Below are 23145 nucleotides of genomic sequence, written 5' to 3' on the forward strand. Positions count from 1 at the left end.
TAAAAATTGACTTTGTGCCCTTAAAAATCAGGGGCTGTGCCCTACAGCCGAGGGGGTATGCCGTAAAAATGGGGGTTGTGCCCGAAAAGGGGGGTTTGGAACTTAGAAATGAGGATTTGAGCCCCAAAAAGGAGGGCTTGGACTGACACCAGGAATTTCACGCTCGGGAAGGCCCCGGTACCGCCCGGGCAGCTGCTCAAACACCGGGATGGGGTTGGCACTAAAGGCCTTGGAAATAACCTGGAGCAGGGAGGCAGGGGAATTAATCACATCCTATTACCCCCGTCATTAATTAAGGCCGTGACCACGTAGAGAAACCCGCCGGGCAGGGGGTCCGTGGGTGCTCCGGGCCTGGCTCCCATCCCCATTTCCTAAACCCGCGCGGTTTGTGGCTTCTTTGGGACGGTTCGCGTTTGGGATGCGGGGCACGAAGGGACTCCAGGAGCCGGGAACGGCCCCGGCGGCGGCGACCGCGTGTCCCCGGTGTTTGTCCAGGTGCGCTCTCATTGTTCCCCGGGAAAGGCGTCTCCCGAGGGATCCGAGGTCGTTCAGGCCCCGAGGGCAGCGCGGGGATAAAGGGACGGCGGGGCCGCCGGCCCCGGGAGCGCGGAGGGAGCGGACAGCCGGGTAAGGGACCCGCTCCGGGGCTTTTAGGGGATTCTCGGGGTTGTCCTTGTGCGTGTCCGTCGGCATCATCCCAACATCTCTTCAAACCTCCCGGGGAACAGGGATTTTTATGCCCATTTTTATGGCCAACCTTATTTTTAATATATAAAAATTGTTGTATATGTGTTTTATTATACTTTTATTTAAAAATATATAGATATAAAAATATATTTTAATATAAATTATAAATAACAATACATAAAGATATAAATAAAATGTAATATGTAGTATATAATTTATGCATATTAATATGTATAGAAGATATATTAATGCTTTATAGGATACGATATATAAACTAATAGATAAAATACATTTATAGCACATAAATATATCCTATATGATAACGTATATATATATTTAGTATTTCCACATAGGTTTATATTCTATGCTTTTATATTTATACCTCTCAGTCTTATTTTTGTATTTTATAAAATATAAGCCAGTTTAATCTTTAGATAGTTAAACATTTTACTAAATCCACATCAAATTTATCTTCAGTGAAAAAATAGTGGAAAAGACCGTCCTCTGGTGCCCGGCTAGCTCAGTCGGTAGAGCATGAGACTCTTAATCTCAGGGTCGTGGGTTCGAGCCCCACGTTGGGCGGAAAGGACTTTTTAAATCCCTTTATTCACCGAGATCTGATCTGGTTTTTCCTTTTATTTCCCCAAATCCACCTGGTTTCGGTTCAGTTGCCGGCACTGTGTCTCAGCACCTTTGGCAATAAAATGCCCTTTTTCCTCATTAAATAATTTTATTCCCGTGGGACATTCCTGCCCCGGAACCACAGCCACTAAAGTCTCCAGAATTTCCCATATTTCAGTTTTTAAAGATTATCTCATAACACAAACCAAGCTTTTCTCGGCTCATTTTGCCCCAAAAGGCACAAAACAAAAGCAGCTGGAGGGTTTTTCCTGGTTGTTTTTTTTCCCCCCACCCCATCCCAGGGCTGAGCACCGAGAGAACTCATCCCAGCGATGAATTCCTGAGCCATTCTCATTCCAGGGAACGCCGGGCTGTGCCGGGAAGCGTATGGAAGTCAGGACCTGCCCCACGATGAAGCTGCTCCTGCTGGGGCTGAGCCTTGTCCTGTGCATCGGAGTCGGTGAGCGGGGAATAAATTGGGTTTAATAACGGCAGCACCTCTCCAGCCCATCCCCAGTGTCATCCAGCGTTCGAGGCAGGATTTTCCCCAGTTCTTCCCAAAGTTCATCCCATTTTTTCTCCTCTGCTGCAGCTGAGGCCCTTCGATGCCATGTCTGCAAGTACAAGATCCCCTTGTTTGGGTGCTTCCTGGGCACCAACACGACGACCTGCGAGCGCCGGGAGAAGTGTGCCCTCATCAAAACCATCCTGGGTGCATTAGCTGGGGGTTTCCTGGGATTTCCCTATCCTTTCCTTGGCTTTCCCTATCCCTTCCTGTCCTTCAGGGAGATTCTCCCCGTCCCTGGAAAACCAAATTTCTCCTGTGGATGGGTGAGGATGTGGCAACCAAGCTGCTGGGTAAGGGCAGATGGGAGGGGTCAAGTTCATCCTCTCCATGGAGGTTGTCCTAAAAAAGTTTCAAAAAGTCCTTTTTAGGCCAAGGGGACACTCCCTTCCAAAGAAGCCAGGGGGCAGGGGCTGTCTCTGTGGGCACATACCCTGATTTTCTTTTTCTCTTAATGAAACCAAGCTGTGACTTCATTTGGGGAGTATATTTCAGAGCTTGGTTTCTCCTCAAAGCCCAAAGTCTGATTTTTATGGGGTTTGTGGCGTTCTCCTCTCCCCTGCAGGGAAGATAACCCTTTATTACCAGCAAGGCTGCACCTCCACCCTGAACTGCGGCCGGGAGCGGGCGTCTGATGCCGAGTCCCGCCTGACTTCCCGCTACTCCTGCTGCGAGACCGACCTCTGCAATGAGGAGTGGGGTGAGGAGCCCACAGACTGACCCGCGGTGGGGCCAGGACTGGGAGCCTGATGCGCTCCGGGGCTCCTCGAATGAATCCTGAATGCTCAGCACTCGCAATTAGGGACGGTGGGCCCCGCAAGGCTCCTGCTGTGCACCTTGATTTAGTCTCAGCTCTAAAATAAACCTTCAGGCTCGGCACTGGCGGCTGGATCTGGCTCGTGTCCTTGTTTCTCTGCCTCAGACAGCCGCTCCTCTTTTCAGCTCTCCAGACTCAGCATTCCTGGTGGTCTGGGAGCAGCTGGTGGCCCTGAACACGATCCTGACACCCAAACCCCAAGGGCAAGCCAAGGAGCTTCCTCCTGGTTGCATCCTGATTTTTTTTCCTCCAGTGCAGGGCTGGGAAGTTCCTGCCTGGGAATTTTGGGAGAGGAGCATCAGGGAGCTGCTGGAAGTCAGGGGCAATAAAGGATGCGTGTATCCAGTAGATATTCATTGATCTATAGATTTATAGGCAATAGATATTTATCTGACAGGGACTGCCTTTCTTTTTATTTTCTCCCTCTTCCTGTTGGTTTGGGTGTCCCAACCTATTCTTACCTGACCAACACACCTGTGGCAGGTGGGAGATGCCCCACGGGACAGCCCTTTTCCTCCCAAATATGAGCAGCGAGATGAACCATTTTTTGACCGTTTGGGAAGAGGGATGAAAAGCTTCGCTCCTTCTCCAGCTCCGCTGAGCCTCTGGAAGGAGGGATGAGGTTCCTGGAGAGGGTTAAAGGGCTGCCGAGACCCCGGGGAGAAGGTCAGGGCTTGGGGACAGGTGGAGGGAGGTGCTGGAAACGCGATCTTGGCGCTGGGCAGGGAAAACAGCTTTGGCACGGCGGAGAGGAGCAGAGCCGGAGAGGCCAGGAAGGAGGAGGAGGAGGAGGAGGAGGAGGAGGAGGAGGAGGGAAAGACCTCGGTGGGTGCCCAGGATAGAAGCAATGGGGGAGGGGAAAGTATGGTAAGTGAGACGGAAAGGGGGTGGTGGTGACAGAGGGGACAAATGGGGCAGCCGAGGGCCGGCAAGGAGCCCAAGCTCGAGCGGTGCCGCGATGTCCGAGGCAGCCGCGGCCGCTGCCGGTTTCCTTCGCCGGAGCTCGGCGGAGCGGCTGCCACGGACCCCGTCCCGCTGGGACCCCGCGGCGTCCCGGCTCGCCGCCCAGCTGGCCCCCTCTAGACCCGTCCCCACGCAAAATGCCGGGAGATTCGGGCGGTTTGGGAGGACGCCCCTTTCCGACGCCTCCACTCCGAGGTACACGGGGGCAGCCGGGGACACGGGGAGGGGTCGGGATGCGCTTGTCCCCCTGTCTCTTTCTTCCCTGCACCCACCTCGTTCTCCTTGTTTTTCCTACCAGGCTGCCCGCGGCTTCTGTCGCGGGGTCTCACTCTTTTCCTTAGCTGGTTGTGCATCCCTGGGTTGGGGTGTGGATTTACCTCCAGTTCACAGGCACCACCTCATCCTTTCACTGCAGAAACGTGAGGGAAAATGCGTGGAACAGGAAAAACACACACTTTGTGTTTATTTACAGATCAAAAGAAACGGAAGGTGGGAGAGAAGGAATTCCATTTCCATAGGGAGTGATATATATACATATAAATATATAAAAATACATATAACTATAAGTGAATATATGCAAAGGGACAGATAAACAAGCACAGAGGTGGTAATGCTCTGCAGGACAGTTCCAGGACTGTTTTCCCTCACTAACTCCTCCAGCAGAACCTCTGGCGTCGGGATTTGTCCCCCCATAGCTCCAGATGTGTCCAAGATCCTGACTTGGAGGTGTTGGATCAGCAGGGGCTGGCTTTCAAATCAGAATTTATGGATCACTCAATCTGATTTCAGGTCCTCATTAGGAGAAGACAAATCGCTCTCCAGAGGATCCCACATTTCCCAGTCCATGGTAACACGATCCCCCTCAGTAACCGGGTGACTGTCACTCCCTCCTGTCCCTGTTTGCCATGACAAGAATTTGGTGAAGTCTCAGGTGGAAACCACCGCTTTATGGACAACCCCAGTCCAGGAGAAATTATATTTATTTTAATTATCGTTCCCATTTAATGCACGACCTCCAAACCTGCACAAAGTATTTCTGGAAGACCAAGACTATTTTATTTTGAGATGCAGGACACCAATCCCGAGCTTGATCTTCATGGATTCGGGAAACTCACCCACAGATCCTGATAAGGACTTTGCATCCTCTTGTATTCCCTTTCTTCTGTTGCTTTTTATGGCCCCTGATGAGCTCTGGAGCCCAATCAGGTTATCCGAGTCCCCAGCTGAAGTTTCAGAGCCGAAACAGGACTTTAGAGAGGTTCCCTGGATCTGAGCCTGGAGCAGCTGCTCCACACAAGCCCCAGGGCTCAGATTTAGCACCAGCTCAGCCATAAATCAGCGCCATCCAGAGACGGTGACACCTCAAACGGGAGGGTATCCCAAAACATTTTCCTCTTCCCACCTCCCTGCTGAAAGGAAAAAAACAAACAAACAAACAAAAAAAAAACAAACAAACAAACAAAAAAACCAACCAGGAAAGCCAGGATTTGTGGGGAGCAGAGGGCAGCGTTCCTGCTCTCTTGCGTGTCCCCCAGTGCCGAGGTCCCCGTCCCTGGGCTGGAGAAACCGGACGCTGCAGGAGTGACCCCGGGCAGCGGCAGCTTTCCTGGAAGAGCACCGCCCCCGCGGGGCCGGGTGCCAGGCATTCCTGTTCCAGCCCCGCTGAAACCATTCCTCACCCGCAGGAGAGAGGCCATGGCAGCCGTGTTCCTGCCCGGAAACCTCCAGGACGAAGCCACTTGCTCCGTGTGCCTGGAGTTCTTCAAGGATCCCGTGTCCATCGAGTGCGGGCACAACTTTTGCCGGGCGTGCATCGTCAAGAGCTGGAAGGAGCTGGAGATGGACTTCCCGTGCCCGCAGTGCCGGGAGGTTTTCCAGCAGAAAAGCTTCCGCCCCAACCGGCAGCTGGCGAACATGTCCGAGATCATCAGCCAGTTCACGCTGCGCGGGGCCAAGGGCGCCGAGGACGGGCTCTGCCCCAAGCACCGCGAGGCCCTGAAGCTCTACTGCAAGGACGACCGCAGGACCATCTGCGTGGTGTGCGACAGGTCCCGGGAGCACCGGCCCCACGCCGTGGTGCCCGTGGACGAGGCTTCCGAGGAGTACAAGGTCTGTCCGTCCGTCCGTGCGTCCCGCGGGAGACTCCCGGGGAGCTGCGTTTGTCCCCGCGGTGTCACCCGGCTTTCCCTTGGCGCTCAAACGCCCTCCCGAAGGGCTGGCAGTGCTTCCCAGCCTCCCGAGAAGCTGGGAGAACGTGCTCTCTCTGGATGTGCGCACCCCTCTTCTGCGTTCCCCTTGTTTCTGGGATGGATTCACCTCGTCGGGAGGGGAACGGCCAAACATCCACGGCTATTGGGGGCTGGGAGTGCTTCCAGAGATGAGCGAAGTTGATTAAAGCCGGGCTGAGCTTTGCCCGTGCCAGGAGCCTATGGGGAACAGGGCACATCCCGTCCCCGGCATCCTCCGTTCCTTTTTTTGGGGAGGGGTTCTGGTGGTCCTTGAGGCCGCCGGCGTGGGCGGAGCTGAGCCAGAGGGATTTCCCGGCGAGCTCACCCCGTGTTTTCCTCCCTCCCCATCCCACCTGGCAAAGAGCAAACCCTGCAGACAGAGGGACGCAGCGAAGCAGAGAAAGCAACACCGGCCACATCCTCTTCTTTTGTTCCCAGGAGAAAATCCAGGGGCGCTTGGATTTCCTGAGGAAGGAGAGGCAGGAGCTGCTGGAGTTCAAAGTGAACGACGATAAGAAAACCCAGGAGCTGCTGGTGTGTCCCAGGACGGGGTGGTGGAAGCCTGGAGGGGATGAGGACCCACTGCTCGCCCCAGTGTCTGAAAAAGGGAAAGGGGTGGTTTTCTCCTTCCTCCTGGCCCCACCACCAATAGCCACAGCCTCAGCAGACCTCGGGGATGGTGCTGGAGCATCTGAAAGCCGGGCTGGCTTTGGGGATCTCCTCCACCCTTCCTCTTCCTCAGCACATCATCCCTGTGGCAGCAGAAGGGAAAAAACCCCATCCCACTGAAAATAATTCCTCTCCCAGACCACCTCCCTCCAAGACAAGGGCTTTGAGGGGCTCATGTCCCCTTACTTGGGGCAAAAGCCACCAAGCTGCCCTGGCCCATCTTGCTGCTCTCCCATCCTGTGGTTTTTTAACACCACAGCAATTTCCTGTTGTTTTGGTGGCTGGCGGGGTTGGACACAGCCCAGCCTGTCCCAAGCCCCGGGGTCAGGTGTAACGCCAAAGGCAGAGCGTGAAGGGCCCTCCTTTGGGGGCCTGGGTGGACCTGCTGGACCTGTGCTGAGGGACAGTGTGGAGTGAAGCAACCAAGATACCTCACGGTGCCAAAGGGAGCCTTTCCTGGAGCTAAATGTTCTCGTTTGCCCAGGGCTCTGTCCCAGAGGCGATTTGGGGTGTTTGTGATGGCAAACCCAACGGGAACCGGGATGGTGGCAGAGCTGAGGAACAAGAGATCCTAACGGGCTGGGATTTGGCTCTCCCACCCCCACCTCTTCCAGAGCTTTTGTCCAGGAATGCTACCCCCTGTGTCTCCTCATCCCTCCCCAAATGAAGGCCCCCAGTCTCACCAGGCCGGGGCTCCAAATTCACCACCAGGCCTCTCTCCTGAATACCCCTTTTTGCCGTGTTTCATTCCCAGAAAACCATCGAGAGCGAGCGGCAGAAGCTGCTCTCAGAGTTTGAGCGGCTGCGGCAGTTCCTGCACGACCAGGAGCACATCCTGCTGGGGCAGCTGGAGAAGATGGAGAAGAACATCTCCAAGAGGCAGAATGAGAACATCACTGACCTCTCCAAGGAGATCACACTCCTCAACAAGCTCATCACCGAGCTGGAGGAGAAAATCCAGCAGCCCATGCTTGAGTTCCTCAAGGTGAGATATCAGCTCTTAGTCATGACCTTATTCCTCCTTTTTCAATGTGTTTATGGATCCTGTAGAGGTGTTTTGGGGGTAAAAGTCCTTTTTTATTCTGTCCTTAATGAGTGGATAGTGCAAGGAGATGTCCGAGTGCCCCAAGTTCTCTCTGGCTGAGGAACACCCTTGAACAGAATGTCCTCTTCAACTTTAATGATTTTTTTTCCTCCATGAACTTGTCTGGACTTTTCTAGCACCCCCAAGCCCTTGGTTTCCTGGTGTTCAGAGCTGAGTTAGACCAAACTCTCCTTTCCAGGCTGGGAAAACAACCCCGGGGTGCCTGAAATCCTGAAATCCTGCAGCTCTTTTCCCCACCCTGAATGGCTGGAGGGCCACGGGTGACCTTTGAATGGAGCTCATTCGTACTGAATTGAGCAGATCATGCTGGTGGCTCCCACAGACCTGCACAGGGTTAAATCCCCTCCCAGGCTGCGTTCCGGGTGCTGTCAATATTTGCAGATGGTTTCAGGACTTGGCTGTGGGTGGAAATTCACCCCACGTGGTCTCTGTGCAGACGGCGCTGCTACCCACGAGAAACACCCCAGAACAATAGTTGGTATTCTATTCAAAAGCAGGTTGGGAACTCTGAGCTGGCTCCAGGGTCCTTTTTCAGCCCCTGGGAGGTGACTCTGGCTTTCTGTGGGCTCTGGAATGTGTTTTAAGGGCACCAGAATGGGCAAATAGTGCCTCCATTTGGTGTTTGTTTGCAGTTTTGCAACTTCATTGAGTGCATTTGAATCTTAAATTACCTCCACAACCCACTCTGCCTGAGGGAAAATCACTTCCTTGTCCATCCCAGGGTGGGATGAGGCATCCCAGGCTTTTCTTGGGGATGATTAGACTGTGGGAGTCCAGAAATCATGGGGACATCGAGGTGCAAAGCTGTCCAGTTTATGGCAGGTGGCTCTTGGGCAGCGGGATATTTGCAGGTACCTCCTGTCCCTCAACGCTTCACATGGGACAGGTTGACAGGACCTTCCCAGAAGTGGGAGACCGGCAGGAAGACCCCAAAAACATCCCTGAGCCCACATGTGGGCTCACAACAGCAGCCAGATACTGGGAGAGGAACTGGAGAGATTTTTAGGTGACCTGAAGATCCTTCCAACTCACCTGGAGGACCTGCTCGGAGCAGTGGGAGGATGAGAGGCCTCTGACAGTGCCTTCCAGCCTAAAACACAGCACATTCCATGGCATGAGGTTGGGGATTTGTGGATGAGCCATGGGGAAGGTTCCCCGGGAGCAGCCAGGCCTGGAGGTGCTGCAGGGAGTGGGATGGGATTTGGTGGGAATGTCACCTCCCAGAGCTGGAATCCAGCACTTGAGGCATGAATCCACACCTGCCGGCTGCATCCATCAGGGATGGACATCCCGGCTGGGTTTGATGAGCGGGAATCGCTCTGGGGAGCCAGAGCACAGGGATTTCACTCAGTCTCTCTTTTTCCTTTCCAGGATGTGATGGGCATCATAAGCAGGTATGGAATTCTGCTCTCCCTGCTGCCTCCAGGCTTCCACCCCTTCCCATCCCTGTCTGGAGGTCAATGTCCACAGTCCAGGTGCCAGAGGGAGGCACAGGGGAGGATGGAATTCTCCTCCTACTCTCTGCAAGCCCTGAGTGTGTTCCAGCTTCTTGGAAATCTGATTTTCACAGTGTCTTTTTCCTACCAGTGGCCTTCTTCAAGGGTCAAGTGAGACCAGAAATCAGAAATCCCCTTATTTGCTCACACACAGCTCCCCCATCATAGCAGTTCAGGTGCCACCAAAACGACATTGGATCTGCAGCAGGACCAGCTGGAGGGGGAGGTTTACAAAAAAAATCCCCCCATCACCCCAGACAAGCCTCAAAATCCACACCCAAGTCCTGATTTTGTCACCCCAAGGAGGGTGAAATCCCAGTGGGATCCTCTGGGGCGGACGGGGCAGGAGCACTGGTGGCAAACAGAGATGGAAATGGGAGAATATCGACAATTTCCTCGTTGTTTTTCCCTTTTTCCCTTGGCAGGAGCGATGACGTGAAGTGTCACAAGCCCATTCCCGTCTGCACTGACATGAAGATGCATGTCTGCAACTTCTCCCTCAAGACTGTCGTCCTTGAGAAGGTCTTGAAGAAATTCCGAGGTAGGTGGAAAAGGTTTAAAAATAATCCTTGGCCTTTCCTGGCACTGGGAGGGAGGGGTGGGAGTGCCTGGAGTGCTGCTCGAGGGCTCCTGGGCCCTGAAATAGGAGCAGAAATCACATTGGAAAGGGATTCTGGGGATCCTTTTTCTCATTCTGGAGATGGCCATGAGCAGGAGGAGACTTGTTCCAGCTGGGTTGTTGAGGAAGGAAATGTGGGGTTGTTTTAAAGAGGGGAAAATGTGAGCATGAACATCAGTTTTGGTGCAATAAAACCTTTAATTTCAAGGAGTTTCCTGCTGAGATTGCCAAGCCCTGGGTTTGCAGCAAAGCAGGAAACCACGAGATGGTGCTGAGAGAGCTGGAAAGTCAAAATGCACCAAAACCAGCAGCTCTAGAAGAGAAAAAACCAAATAATTTCTAAATGGAAATGTCACCCTGGGGCAAGAATTGGCTTAAAGGGTGTGCTCAAGCCTTGAAATTTCTGAGGCCAAGATGTGGCAGGGCATGATAAATATGGTTTGAATAAATCCTGTGTTTTCTTCATGCCCAGAAGGGGGTTTTTGATGAAAATTGAATATATTTAACAGGGCTTCTCCCCTGCTGTGCTGCTCCATCCTCAGCTCTCGCTGATGCTTTGGTGCCACAGTCCCCTAAAGGAGACTTGGGCCATTCCTTTTGTCTCTCTGGGTGTCACCATTCACATCTCTGTCTGTCCTCCTTTTCAGAACACCTGCAGGATGAGCTGGGAAGAGGTGAAAAAGGTAAAAAAGATGGCATTTCAGACATAGTGCCCACAGCAAAGACTTGAAATTGTGGTTGTATTTTGCAAAGCCAAACAGAGGGGGACAAAAAGAAAGAAGAAAAAAAAAAAAAAAGAAAGGAAAAGACACTCTAGATTTCTTTTTTTTTTTTTCCTTAATTTCTTCTCTCTCAATGATTTCCAGATCCAGCCTGCTCAGCTCCAGAGCCCAAAGCCGATTTTTCTAACTGACGCTGGGGATCTGACAGCTCAGCCAGGTCCTCTCTGCCTGTTTGCACCTAAAAGCCCATAATTTGAGACCAAAAAGTCATTCTGAGCCACGACTGGCTCTTAGTCTGCCAGATTTGCTCTGCTGGGCTCCTGTTTCCAATACGGAATTGGGATAGAGGGTGTGAGCTCCAGCATCCACTCCAGCATGAAGTCAGAGGGGTTAAATCCCAGCAGAATTTGGTGAATTCCTTAAGTTATTTAAGAATTTAAATTAAATCCTAGCAGAATTTAATTAGTTTTTTAAGTTAATTAAGAATGTAACTCCTTTTCACAGGAGAGGTCATGAATTTGAGGGGCAAACACAGCCCACAACAATTTCCATGCTGGATGAGTGTTGCAATGGGGATGTTGTGACACGCGTATCAGACAACGAGGCCCGTGGAAAAGAAATATAAGGACGGATTCTTGCGAGATGTTTCAGAGATGTTTATTTCTCCAGCTGCGTGGCCGGGGCTCTCCTGAGGAACTGTGGCAATCACAGGACTGAGGGTCCTTGCCCGCACAGGGGAACACAAAACAACCAATGGGGAACGAGGCTGACCAGGGGCAGGGAAACCTCGTGCGTCCCCTCAAGGCCCCTCTCCCAGGACCACATGGCAGGAGGGAGGGACCCCAGCAGATGAGCCCCTGGGAAGGGGCTCTGCAGGAATTCTGGGATCAACCCCATCCCTCTGACCTCACCCTGAGATTAAAACCTGCCCCACCCTGACCCCCTCAGTGTGAAAGTGCCCAGAGCAGAGTTTTCAGAAGAAAAAGCTCATTTTTTGCTTTTAAAGCTGTGGTCTCCAGCACGGGGGTCTCGAAGAACGACAACCCACGGGTTGGACCCTTTCCAAGGATTCTGCTCACAAACAGCACCCCCAGGCACCTCTAGAAATGCCAAAAGTTGGCAGAAAACATGAGGAGGAACCTGGTGACCACCACTGAGAAGCCAAAGGCCCCTCGCTGCATGCCTGGGGGTGGGTGCATGTGCAGAGGCGTCACTCGCTGTGTGTTGGCCCACGACGTTGTGGTTGAACCTCAGACCCAAATCCTGATGGTTCCAGGAGCTGGAGATGCCCAAGGGAAGATTGCTGGAGATTTCCCAAAGGAAAACACCTTGTAGATAAAAAAAAATCGGCATTGATGAAATCGGCTCGTTCCAACCCGTTTCTCCACAATTTTGCTGGTGGGATTTGCAGTCTCTGATGCAGGAGATGCTGGTTTTTGGCCACTTTCCCACTTTTGGGGAGGAACCTGGTTCAAAACTTAAGTTTTGAAGGAAAAATGGTCTCAGCTTTCTCTGTCCTTCTTATGACTCTCCCCACCTTTATGAAGCACCATGAGGCTTTTAATTCCCACTGTGGCTCTTTTGGGAAATTTTTATGCCATTTCCTGACCCAAATCTGTAAATTTTGGAGAGCACAAAGGCCTTTATGGTGCGGCACCTGCCGTGTTTCAGCTCCTGAGGCCCCATTTTAGACTCCCCCCAAAGTGTCTCATGGATTCATGGCGACTTTGCTAACTACAACCACAATTTGAGGTCACTTGTTGCTTCCTCTGAGCCTGAGTTTGGAAAGGGGAAAAAAAAGCTGTTGGGACCAAGCTGCACCTCCATGTTTGGTTTGGGCTACTCCAGGTGGAAAGATGCCCTTAGGTCATGGCTTCCCACAAGGATCTGGATGCCTTTGGGGTGGTTTGGGGATAAAAACTGTGTGATTTGTGATGCCAGGGAGGTGCAGAGCCCGCCTGTGTGTGGATGAGCCAGAAACCAAGATAAATGATCAATTTATGTGGAAAAAATGTTCTTGACCTAAGGCCCATCTTTGCTGTTGATATCCACAAATTATCTGCACATGCTTTTGTGGTGTTCTTTGCTCCTGGTGGCCTCGTGTTGTCACTCCATTTCTCATCAGAAGCAGCATGAGATCAAAACCCCCCTTGAGGGAATTGGGGTGTCCATGGGGGTGTCAGTGTGGGGTGTCTGTGTGGGATGGGGTTATTGGGGTTGGGACGGGGTTAGTGGGGTTGGAAAGTGATTATTGACGTTTGGGGGATGAATGCTGACGTTGGGAAGGGGTCGTTGAGGTTGGGATGGGATTATTGGGGTTGGGATGGGATTTTTGGGGTCTGGGCTGGTCCAGAAACTGGAAACCCCCACCCTGAGTTGGGCTTTTCATTGCTCGAACCCTCGCTGAGTTCTGACCACTGTCCCTGCTGTCCCCAACAGAGGACCTGACCCTGGACCCTGACTCAGCCAACCACCTGCTGATCCTCTCTGCTGACCTCAAGAGTGTCCGGATGGGCTGCAGGAAGCAGGAGCTGCCCGACAACCCCAAGCGCTTCGACACCAACTCGCGGGTCTTGGCTACCACAGGCTTCACATCAGGGCGGCACTACTGGGAGGTGGAGGTGGGGCCTTCGGACGGCTGGGCCTTCGGCGTGGCCAAGGAGTCCATCCGTCGGAAGGGGCTGACGCAGTTCTCCCCCGAGGAGGGGATCTGGGCTGTGCAGCAGAACGGGGGCCGCTACTGGGCCGTCACCTCGCCCCAGCGCACCCCTCTGTGCCTCAGCCACAAGCTCAGCCGGATCCGGGTGTACCTGGACTACGAGGGGGAGGAGGTTTCCTTCTATGACGCCGAGAACATGCAGCACATCTTCACCTTCAACGTGGCCTTCCAGGAGAAGGTGTTCCCCCTCTTTTCGGTCTGTTCCACTGTCACCTACATCAAACTGTGCCCCTGAGGCACCTCAGGGAGTGCTGGGGAAGGGCCTGGCCCCTGGACGAGCTCAAAAGACTCAAATCAGCCTGGTTTGGTGGGATATGGGCTGAGGGACGGGCAACCAGGTGGTCAGGAAAGCATCACAAGGAGGGTCTTCAGAGCAGGTGGAAGTAGGCCAGTGGTCCCCAGAAATTGTGGTTGCCAGCTTAAAGGAAGGTTGTGGTCACCGTCTTGAAGGCTGTGGTCACCAACTCAAAGATTGTGGCCACCAACTCAAAGGCTGTGGCCACTGACTCGAACCCATCCCTGGAAGGGGTGAGAAGCTCAGCCAGTCAGTGAGAAGGAACCCTCCAGATGTCATTTGTGGCTCTGGGTCCAACCCTGGATGGGGGTTCAAGGATCTGTGGGAAGCTTTGGAGTGGCTCCTCCACCCCTTTGGAAGTGCCAATAGCTGGGAAATGGAATATTTATGAGATGAATGACCTGTGGGAAAGGTGGGGTTGAGCAGGAATCTTTGGACATCCATCCAAGGCAGAGCTCCTCTGTTTGTCCACAGAGGAGAAATCCAGTCAGAAATTTCCTGGTTCCTTCTCCCACCTGGGGTAATAATTGGACCCCAAAAGCCGTTTTTGGGATGTCATGAGAGTTGTCCAAGCTGTCCCAGGGGACCACTGTCCACCTGGTCTGACTGTCCGGTGTGGAAGAGTCTCTGTGGGGTTTTGGCTGCTCTCCCTATCTGGTTCTCCACCCACGACTCCTCTGGAAGACTGTGAAAAAAGTTAAGAGGTGCTTTTTTGGGGTTTTTTTGAGCAATGTTTGTCCTGCTGGACCTGAGTGAGACCCAGGTTTGTCCCTCTGGTGCTCCTGTGCTTAGGCCTCTCCATGGACAAGATGTTCCCAAAATACCCCTCATGGTTCTCGCACTTTGCGTGGGTTTTGGTGCTGAATCTTGTGTTCCCTCAGGTTCTCAGCAAAATCACCCATTTGTCCTCATTTCTTGTTTCTTTTTCCCTGGAAACCCTCGGTCTCTGCCAAGGAGCTGACGTTGAATTCACGTTTGCTTCATCCACTCTGGTTTTGCCAAAAAAAAAAAGCAGCTTTAAAAATAATCAGTGTCATATTGCCTGAAGTGCTGGTAAAGGGGGGTTCTGGGGTTGGTTTGCTTTGGAACCTTTTCCATAAAACACAGAAATCTTTTTAGGAAATACAGACTTGGGGCAACTGGGGGGAATGTTTATTTGATCCATAACAACATTTCCTGAGTGTTATGAGATGAGAAAAAGCAGACACATCCCAAATTTTCAGCCCTTGGGTTGGTTCCTGCCCTGAGATACAAATTTATGTCTTTTATTTAATGAGTTAGCTGGGCTTGATGAGAAAAAAAACCAAACAAAACAACAACCAACAAAAACGAGCCAACCTTTGCCTTTGGACACCCTTGGAGAGGACAAACAGGCATCAGCACTTGGGTTATTGCAGCAGCAACAAGGAGCTTTCTGATGGCTGGACATCGGCCAAAATCCCTGGAAAAACATACAAAAATGCAGTTGCCAAGGGCTGAACCCCGACTTTTGAGGGGTTGAGCCCCAGTTTTGGGGATTCTGGACTGGGTGATGCTCCAGGGTTGGCTCTTTCCAGGCCGGCCTGCTCTTCGGCCTCATATCAGGCAGGGGACGGGGGGAATTTTGTGGGAGAGGAGGAAATTTCGGGAGTGACGGAGATTTGGGGCGATTCCAGCCGGTTTGGGGGCTCCCCCGTGGTGGCGCCAGCGGAGCGGCCTTTCCCGCGCCGGCTCCATAGCTCAGGGGTTAGAGCACTGGTCTTGTAAACCAGGGGTCGCGAGTTCAAATCTCGCTGGGGCCTCGTGCTTTTCTTTTTTCCTGGTTTTAGCCTCCCCCTCCCCCCCGCAAAAAAAAAGCTTCGTCATTTTTCTCTCCGCGCTGGGATCGAGGATAGGCACGGGGGAACTGGGAAAGTGTCCCGGCAATGACGAGCAGACCCTTTTGAGGATTCAGGCTGATACGAGGAGGCGACTGCCACGGCGGCTCGTTGGTCTAGGGGTATGATTCTCGCTTTGGGTGCGAGAGGTCCCGGGTTCAAATCCCGGACGAGCCCAATGCCTCCTTTTTTCCGCCTCTTTCCTCAGTTTTCCTTTTCTCTTTGCTGTTTATTTTTGTTGGTTTTCTCTTTTAATTTTCTTTTTTGTGTGCGCGTGTTTTTGGTCTTTAGTTTTGTGCGGGCTTTTTTCTTTGCTTGGGGGTTTCTTGTGTGTGTGGTGTTTTATTTGGGTCGGGTCATTTTGCTTTTTTAAAAATGTTTTTTGTTGTGGGTTTGAGGGGTTATTTTGTGTGGTTTTTTATTTGGGACCTTTTGGGGTTTTTTTTGTTTGTTTTGCTTCGCTTTTTTTCTTTGTACATTTTTGTGGCGAGTTTGACAGTTTTTGCGCTTTTTAAAATTGCTTCGGGTGCGCATGGAGTATCTTTGTGTGTGTTGCTTTCGAGCTTTCTTTGTACGGTTTTTGTTGTCGGTTTGAGATTTTTTTTTTGTGCTTGTGTCTTTATTAATCTGGGGACTTTTCTTTTGTTTGGATTTTAAATTCCAGTCTTCCCGGTTGAGGAGACGGAGAGGGAGGAAGGGAAATGAGACAAAAGCAAGCGCGAAAAACGACCCTGGCAGCGGTGGGATTCGAACCCACGCCCCCGAAGAGACTGGAGCCTTAATCCAGCGCCTTAGACCGCTCGGCCACGCTACCCCGGTGCCACGCCGTTGCCGCCTTCCTGCCGTGCCTGCCTCCTACCTCGTTCTCATCGCGCTCTTCCTGTTATTCCTGTCTTCTGCTGTCTCCATTCCATCCTCATCCTCACCCCCACCTCTAGTCCACCTCACCCCATCCTATTCCCGATCTCCATCCTCATCTCCATCCCATCCCCATCACTAATCTTCATCTATAAACTCCATCTCCATTCCCGTCCCATTCCCGATTTCCATCCTCATCCCCACTGCTCTAATTCGGTAAAAAAACCTCATGAAATTTGGGTTTTGTGCCATTTTCCCGGATTTTCCGCCTTTCTCTCGGGTCTCTGTGGCGCAATCGGTCAGCGCGTTCGGCTGTTAACCGAAAGGTTGGTGGTTCGAGCCCACCCAGGGACGCGGGTGAGAGCCTCTTTTTCCTTTCCCTCCCCGCAGTCATTAGCGAGCTGTTAATGAGCTTTCATTGTCCTGAGCCCTCCCCTCCCCATGGCCTGGGGGTTCGGTCCTTCCACCTTGGAGCAGCATCCGGGGGCTGCGGGTTATGAACCCAAATTCCAGGGAATTCACAAACTGAGCAGCTAAAACCTTTCTGTTTTCTCTTTTTGCCACGTTCCACCCTTTGAATTCTGATTTTCCCGAAGCAGTGGATGCTGCACGTGGAGTCTGGCTCTGTTCTGAGCTCGGGAAGGTGCTCATGTACTTTTGGATGAATTTCCTGATGTGATGAAACTCCACTTGCCTTGACTTGAGCTTCACTCGTGGGTTTGTGTCATGTCCAAAGAGCAGCCTCATGTTCCATAAGGAATGTACCTTACAGAACTGGAAGAAATGAGGGATAACAATAACAATTATCTGTGAGATTTTTGATTTCGGAGGTTGGGCCTCCCAAAAGTGCTTTGAGCTCATGGCAAACAGCCTGGCCAAGGTTATAATGTGCTACTCGTGATCACTCTGTACTTAATTAATTATTAGCTGGATTTAATTGGTGTAAATGGGGATAAATCTCCCTCTCCAATGCAGGGGGGAACTTGAAGGGTGTGATGGTCTCCCCTGATCCCATCCCTGCTGCCTCCAGTGAGAGCTGAATCTCTGTTTTTGGGCCAGGAATGAACCTGGAGCTGCTCCCCTCTGGCTATGTGGAGTCGGGCAGAGAGGCAAGTTTGGAATTTTATGGGTATTGGGATGAATTACAGGCCAAGGATGTGACCACAGTGAAGGTCAGCAACTAGGCTGGTGTTTCCTTTGGACGTTTATCATTATCCTGTCAATAATCCTGTCAAAAAAATCCCACCTGCAGCACAGATGGAGTTTCCAAGGCTATGGAATTTAGGAAAATTACTGGTGAGACGACAAACTCCAGCAAAACCATGGGTTTGCTTTGAAGATTCAGGATGATTTATTTCATATACTTGTATCAACTTGGTGCTGGCCATGGTTTAGGACCACATCCACACCAGTGCCATGGGGAATCGTTAATTACTAGCCATGAATTAGGGATTGATTAATTAATTAATTGTGTTGGACCACTTCAAGGGGAGGACAGTGAAGGTGATGACTTCCCAAAGGGCTGGAGCATGGTGATGCAGTATATATGTGATGACACTGCTCTCAGACACAAGGAAACCAGAAATTCCCACCTTTATTTCACCTTAGTCATTCCATGAAGTGCCTCGCACACAAATAAACTGGGAATTACAGCGGTGGTCAAGGGGAACAGCAGAGTCCTGGAACCCACTGCCTGGTTTTAGTGCTCCCTCCTACCCCCATTAAGTGTTTATAACTCTGATTTACTATTTCAGTGCTCCCTCCTCTCCCCATGATGTGTTTAACCAGTTGGTCCTGCCTGAAGACCCTCAGTTCTTTAACACCTTCGCTGCCGATGAATTCTGCTGATTTTTCTTGGAAAGAACCAGATTCGCTGGCTGGGGGCACACTCAGAGCTCTTCCCTCTGTCTGAGTCTCCCAAACCACTCCCTGTCTGACGCCGGGGATTCGCCGCTGTCGTGGTGGATGTTGCTGGCGGCCCTGATGGCTGATTTCATGGCGGTGTCGATCCAAGCGTGGGGCTGGGCCGTGTGTTCCCCGGCAAAGTGGACCCGGCCCTCGTGAGCGAACAGGGCCTGCGAGTAGTCCACAAACTGGTATGGGGTGAAAGCAGCGAAAGCCCCCAGCGAGTGTTGGTCCAGCTGCCACTTCTGGATCACGTGCTGGTCGCAGGTGTACTGCAGGTACTCCTTGCTCACCTGGTGGATGTCAGCCAGGTCTTGGAGCACCACATCCAGGCACGTCTCGTCCGTGAGGGGCAGGAAGAACTCGGCATCATCGTTCCAGGTGTAGGAAGCCAGGATGACGCCCACCCCACTGGAGAAGTTGTGGCTGGGGTAGTAGATGAAGCGGGAGGGGCGGTCGGTGATGGAGTACCCTCCGTGGATCCCGTCCTTCTCCCAGAACTTCTCGGAGCACGCCAGGATAATTTTGGAGGCGCTTGCATAGTGGATGGAGCGCAGGGCGTGGGCCTTAGCGGGGGACAGTGGTGGCAGGAACTGGATGTGCCTGGTAGCTTTGGCGCTGGAGGTGACAAGAACGTAATCTGCAGTGATGATTGTCGGGGCCAATGTGTCCGGAGCACGGTAGAACACTCGGACTTTGTTGCCCTTGGTCATGATCTTCTCCACAGTGCAGTTGAACTGGACAATATTGGGCAGCGCCTTGTGGAAGGCTCTGGGCAGTTGGTCAAACCCTCCGGTGATTTCATCAAAGCTGGAAGGGAGGAGAAGTGGGAGATGTGGGAAGAATGCCGGGGTTTAGGGAGCATAAAAACCTGAGCTCTTCTGGAGACGCCAGTGGAGCTTGGAGGCCCCATCGAGCTGCGAGTGGTTCCCATTTGGAATCACTCTTGACGTTTCCCGTTGTGGGAACAGGGTTGGGCTGAAGGGACAGCACTCACCTCTCTTTGTCGAAGATGTCGAAGTCCCACAGTGAGGCGAGGAAGGACAGGTAAAACCCTGAGTCCTCATTCAGCAAGTCACCGATCATCTCAACAGCTCCTCGGCTCAGCCCCCCCACCTTGATCAAATATTCCTGGAGATCCCAGGAGAAGAGACACAACCTGAGGTTGTTACCTCAGTTAGGGCTCCATTGGAGCCGTGCTGGACCCTTTCTCAGCATTTTTAAATAGAAGGGATAATTTATTAGGGAAAAGCATCCAAAAGGTGACAGAGAATGGGACTAGAGTGACACAGACCCTTCTCAAAGCAGGGAGAGTGAGTTAATTATCAAGAGTTGGGATTAAATTTACCCTTGAGCCCCAGCCCGTTACCTTGGTGGAGAAGGAGTCGTGTTGAGCCAGATACTTCCCGCAATCAGTGGTCTGGAATGTCTTAAAAGCCTGGAGAAGAAACATTGATATTTTCAAAGGAAAAAGATCCATTTCCCAAAGTGCTGCCCAAAATTGTCTCAGGAGTTCAAGGTTTGGTAACCCCTGGAGCTTCTGGACATCAAGTTTCGGGCAGCTCTGCCTTGGTGTGGCATTTTCTGCTCATCTAAGTCCTGGTGGACCCATTCCAAAGGATTTCTTGTGGACAAAGGGGTTTTGCAACCACCTGCCCTTGTTTCTGAATGAGCCTCTCTACTTTTCGCTCCATAAGGACCCTGCTCTTCCCCAGCTCAGGGCTGAGTCTTCCCCAGTTCATGGCCAAGTCTTCTCCAACTCCTGTCCAAGTGTTCCCCAACTCATCTTTCAGGTGAGGGGACACCACGGGAAAATCTTGTACCTTGTTCAGTACCTCCCGGTAGAGTTGGACAGCGCTCTTGCCCCTCTCCGATGGCTTCACTGTGTAATTCAGGATGTCGGGGTTCCTGTTTACCTCCTCCGCCCTGACCCGAGCACCCTTCAGGAAGTACCAGGTGTTGTTGTCCCTCTGGATGAAGGGGTTCAGCTTCAGGTTGAACTGGCGGATGAATTCACGGACAATCCTGGGAAAAGGGCAGAGTGACGGTGCCAGGGGCCAACAACCAAGCCCCCACTTCTGCCACCAAAGCATTTTGTCCCCTTGGCACGGATGCTGAACCCCAGGGGAGCAATGGGGACGATTTGGTCCCCAGATTGGTCAGGTGCCTTGGGCCAGTCCCTCACCTGACCATGGGGCTGGACACACTCTCACCTGTGCTTGCCTGGCAGGCGCATGGGTCCCAGCTCCACGTACCAGTCCTGTCCCTCAGGGCGGTACGTCCGGATCCGCCCCCCGACCCGGCTGCTTGTTTCCAGTATGGTAACCTAAAAAATGTGGGTGGAGATCAGAAGCACTTGGGAAATGGCTTGTTTGAAGTGAAACGCCCCCAGAACAAGGTCCAGAGGGTGGGACAGGTCCCCTTCAGATGGCAAATGAAGCACCTGTAGATCCAAACCCTCCTCTGTTGGCCAAGACACCTCTGCCTATGGGGCAGTTTCTCATTTCCCAACTCCTGGGTCGCATTTGGACACCAGCTCTGGTGAGAAGGTTCTCGAGGTGGTTCAGGATCCAAAAGGGCTTTAAAAGCAGCACCAATCTGTCCCTCTATGCCTTGGAAACCCTCTTTGAGACCCACAGGTGCCGTGGGATGGTTTGGAAACCCCTGGAATTTCTGCTGCCCTAAATACAGAATGCGAAGGGCTCATTTGATTCTCAGGAACCAATGTCAGGTGAAAAATCGCCTTCCCTTCCTTCTCCCACCACTGTGGTTGACCAACTTAATTTCCTTTTCCCTCTCCAGCCTGGAAGACCTTTAGAGGAGGGAAACAAGCCCAGCAGAGCCTTGTGGAATTCCTACCGTGTGCCCAGCCTCCTGGAGTAGCTTGGCTGCCGTCAGCCCGCCAATCCCCGCGCCCACCACGACCACGTGCACCGGGTGAGCTGCGGGCTCCAGCCCATCCCGGACAATCTCCAGCAGCTCTTCATAGTCCTGATCATGGAGACAATACTCGGGAAAGCATGGAAACTGCTTGGCGCTCAGGACGCCCGCGAGCAGGATGATTTGGAAGAGGACTGGGGAGGGAAGAAGAGAAGAGAAGGGAATAATGGGGCCTTGGCACTCAAGGTCATTCCTGATGGCACAGACTGGCTCCAAGGACATTGGTATCCAAGACCTAAAAAGAGGAACTGGGGTGGTTGTGAAATCCGTGGCACCAGCAGGTCCGTCATGAAAGGTGTCAAGAGATGTCAGTGATGGTGATTCATCTTTTTAAGAGAAATCAACCCATAGATGATTTTATATTTCTCCATATTCATGTTCTGCTTGTACAGCTGCTGTGGTGAGCTCTCAAAATGACTCTGACCTCCTTAGAATAAGCTCCAAAGCTTCCAAGAACGGTAATTAGTGTCACTCATGTGCAAAGAATTGAGGCACCTTGTTGTCCCAAGTGACCTTTCCCATACCTGGATAATTCGAGAAGTTTTTATGTGAAGGGTGGAGGGAAGAGACAGGATTGGACAGATGGATTTGATGAAGACTTGCACAGGCAGGAGAGATGGAGATAAAATTTCACAGAAAGATGGACAGATTAGAGGGATGAAGAGAGATGGGATTTATCTTCTTTAAAATTCCCTAATTAAAAATTCTCTACTTAATTTTAGAGAAGAGAATTTTACTCTGCTTTAAAATTTCCTCCTCTAAAATTCCCTCCTTTAACATTCCCTCCTTTAAAATTCTTCCCTTTAAAATCCCCTCCTTTTAAAACTCCCTCCCAGTTTAAATTTCTCTCATTTAAAATTATTGTGTCTTTGAGATGCCCACAGGGAGCATCAAACAGACCCAAAACGACCATTTCCACCAGAACAGACACAACATTGTTTGACATTTTCACAGTGAAAGAACATTTAGGCTGAGCACCACACTCTGCCCCACCCCCACCCCCACCCCCACCCCCCTTCAGGATTTTCCTAGTTTTGGTTTCTGTTCTTCAGAACAACTAAAGAGCAAATTTAATTTTCTTTTCCTTCTCCCAAGTGCTGCCATTTTTTTTCCAGGGAAAAACAAAAAGCTTTGGAAACCGCACTTTGGGTAATTCTCACTGCTGGAAAATGCCTGGGAATTGTGGGTTTTTTTCCTGGAGCAGCCCCAGATCTGTCACATACCTCGGGTGGATCTGCCGGGAATCCACCTTGGAGCCTTTATCATCCAACACCTGAGGCAGGTGTTTCCACAGCCCCTTGAGCTGATTCAGATACTAAACATGAGTGTAAAAAATATTTAGGAAGAATCTGCTCCAGTTGTCCTGTTAACAGTGGGATATGGTTGGATTGACCTGCCCTGGTCACAGAATCATCATGGCTGGATTGGGAAAAAACAGCAGACCATTTGGGAGATCCTGTTTGGAGACAGAGCAAATACCCTGGGACCAGTTCCTGGAGGTGTCTGCTGAATCTCCATCTTCCATCAGGTGTTTTTGGGGAAGATGTGGAGAAACCAACGACCTGGAGCGTGGAGGCATCCTCCAGGATGGCCCTCAGAGACTCCAAGCTTGTGCCTGTGTTTCCTGAAAAACCAGGATAATCCCATGCCCCAAATCTGAAGGGAGGTCTCCCCCTGCCCACGGTGCCCGGAGGTCCAGGTGACCATGGAACAGTCCAGCTGGAGAAAGGGAGGTTTGTGGCTGTGCTCTCGGGACGTGGTCCAGAGATGGAACCAGATGGAACCAAAACACCAAATGCAGGCACTGAAGATGAAAGAAAACCGGGAAAAAACCACAGAGAGCTCAGGATTGAGGGGAGGAGTCACTCACCAATCCCAGTCATCGTGCCAGGAGGAAGATGAATCCTCTGCTGAGATTGGAATTCATTTTATACCCTGGCTTAGGGGAAGAAAAAAAAGGTAAGCTTGTGCTTCCAAAAAAACCTCTGCCAATCAGTGCAACACGGAAGGGAGTGAAGTGGGATTTGTCATGAGAAGGGGAACCAGCAATTGAGCAGAGCCAGTTCCTCTGCCGGGTTTC

General features: G+C 51.7%; 2 protein-coding genes and 5 non-coding genes across 8 annotated transcripts; 5 read left to right on the forward strand and 2 right to left on the reverse strand.

The window, feature by feature from the left end:
- The first annotated feature begins 1196 nt into the window (after positions 1-1196).
- On the forward strand, positions 1197-1269 carry TRNAK-CUU (transfer RNA lysine (anticodon CUU)). The gene has a single exon. It is a non-coding gene; the product is annotated as a tRNA-Lys (tRNA).
- Positions 1270-3154: 1885 nt separating this feature from the next.
- Positions 3155-14533, forward strand: TRIM7 (tripartite motif containing 7). Of its 2 annotated transcripts, XM_068998628.1 has the most exons (8): positions 3155-3848; positions 5339-5762; positions 6320-6415; positions 7305-7535; positions 9027-9049; positions 9577-9692; positions 10418-10453; positions 12932-14533. In XM_068998628.1, the coding sequence occupies exons 1-8, from the start codon at positions 3649-3651 to the stop codon at positions 13444-13446; spliced, it is 1641 nt and encodes a 546-aa protein (XP_068854729.1). In that variant the 5' UTR covers positions 3155-3648; the 3' UTR covers positions 13447-14533. The 2 variants fall into 2 exon arrangements, with proteins under 2 accessions (XP_068854729.1, XP_068854728.1); XM_068998627.1 differs by lacking the exon at positions 3155-3848 and having other exon boundaries at positions 5069-5762.
- Positions 14534-15214: 681 nt separating this feature from the next.
- TRNAT-UGU (transfer RNA threonine (anticodon UGU)) lies at positions 15215-15287 on the forward strand. Its single transcript has one exon. It is a non-coding gene; the product is annotated as a tRNA-Thr (tRNA).
- A 180-nt stretch (positions 15288-15467) lies between these two features.
- On the forward strand, positions 15468-15539 carry TRNAP-UGG (transfer RNA proline (anticodon UGG)). The gene has a single exon. It is a non-coding gene; the product is annotated as a tRNA-Pro (tRNA).
- A 555-nt stretch (positions 15540-16094) lies between these two features.
- On the reverse strand, positions 16095-16176 carry TRNAL-AAG (transfer RNA leucine (anticodon AAG)). The gene has a single exon. It is a non-coding gene; the product is annotated as a tRNA-Leu (tRNA).
- A 324-nt stretch (positions 16177-16500) lies between these two features.
- TRNAN-GUU (transfer RNA asparagine (anticodon GUU)) lies at positions 16501-16574 on the forward strand. The gene has a single exon. It is a non-coding gene; the product is annotated as a tRNA-Asn (tRNA).
- A 1278-nt stretch (positions 16575-17852) lies between these two features.
- Positions 17853-22948, reverse strand: IL4I1 (interleukin 4 induced 1). The gene is made up of 7 exons (XM_068998621.1): positions 22936-22948; positions 20985-21199; positions 20339-20451; positions 19949-20150; positions 19495-19563; positions 19123-19256; positions 17853-18935 (listed from the first exon to the last, which is right to left on the reverse strand). The coding sequence occupies exons 1-7, from the start codon at positions 22946-22948 to the stop codon at positions 18110-18112; spliced, it is 1572 nt and encodes a 523-aa protein (XP_068854722.1). The 3' UTR covers positions 17853-18109.
- Between the last annotated feature and the right edge of the window lie 197 nt (positions 22949-23145).

This window comes from Aphelocoma coerulescens, unplaced genomic scaffold (genome assembly GCF_041296385.1).
Source record: "Aphelocoma coerulescens isolate FSJ_1873_10779 unplaced genomic scaffold, UR_Acoe_1.0 HiC_scaffold_140, whole genome shotgun sequence".
Lineage (NCBI taxonomy): Eukaryota > Metazoa > Chordata > Aves > Passeriformes > Corvidae > Aphelocoma > Aphelocoma coerulescens.

Bases quoted from the DNA above. Each gene is read 5' to 3' on its own strand.
- TRIM7 (XM_068998628.1), top strand. From the start codon at position 3,649: ATGTCCGAGGCAGCCGCGGCCGCTGCCGGTTTCCTTCGCCGGAGCTCG. The intron at 7,536-9,026 runs GTGAGATATCAG...TTTCCTTTCCAG, and splicing joins CCATGCTTGAGTTCCTCAAG to GATGTGATGGGCATCATAAG. The intron at 10,454-12,931 runs GTAAAAAAGATG...TGTCCCCAACAG, and splicing joins GCTGGGAAGAGGTGAAAAAG to AGGACCTGACCCTGGACCCT.
- IL4I1 (XM_068998621.1), bottom strand. The intron at 19,257-19,494 runs GTAACGGGCTGG...TGGGATCTCCAG, and splicing joins ACGACTCCTTCTCCACCAAG to GAATATTTGATCAAGGTGGG. The intron at 18,936-19,122 runs GTGAGTGCTGTC...CCTCCCTTCCAG, and splicing joins GACATCTTCGACAAAGAGAG to CTTTGATGAAATCACCGGAG.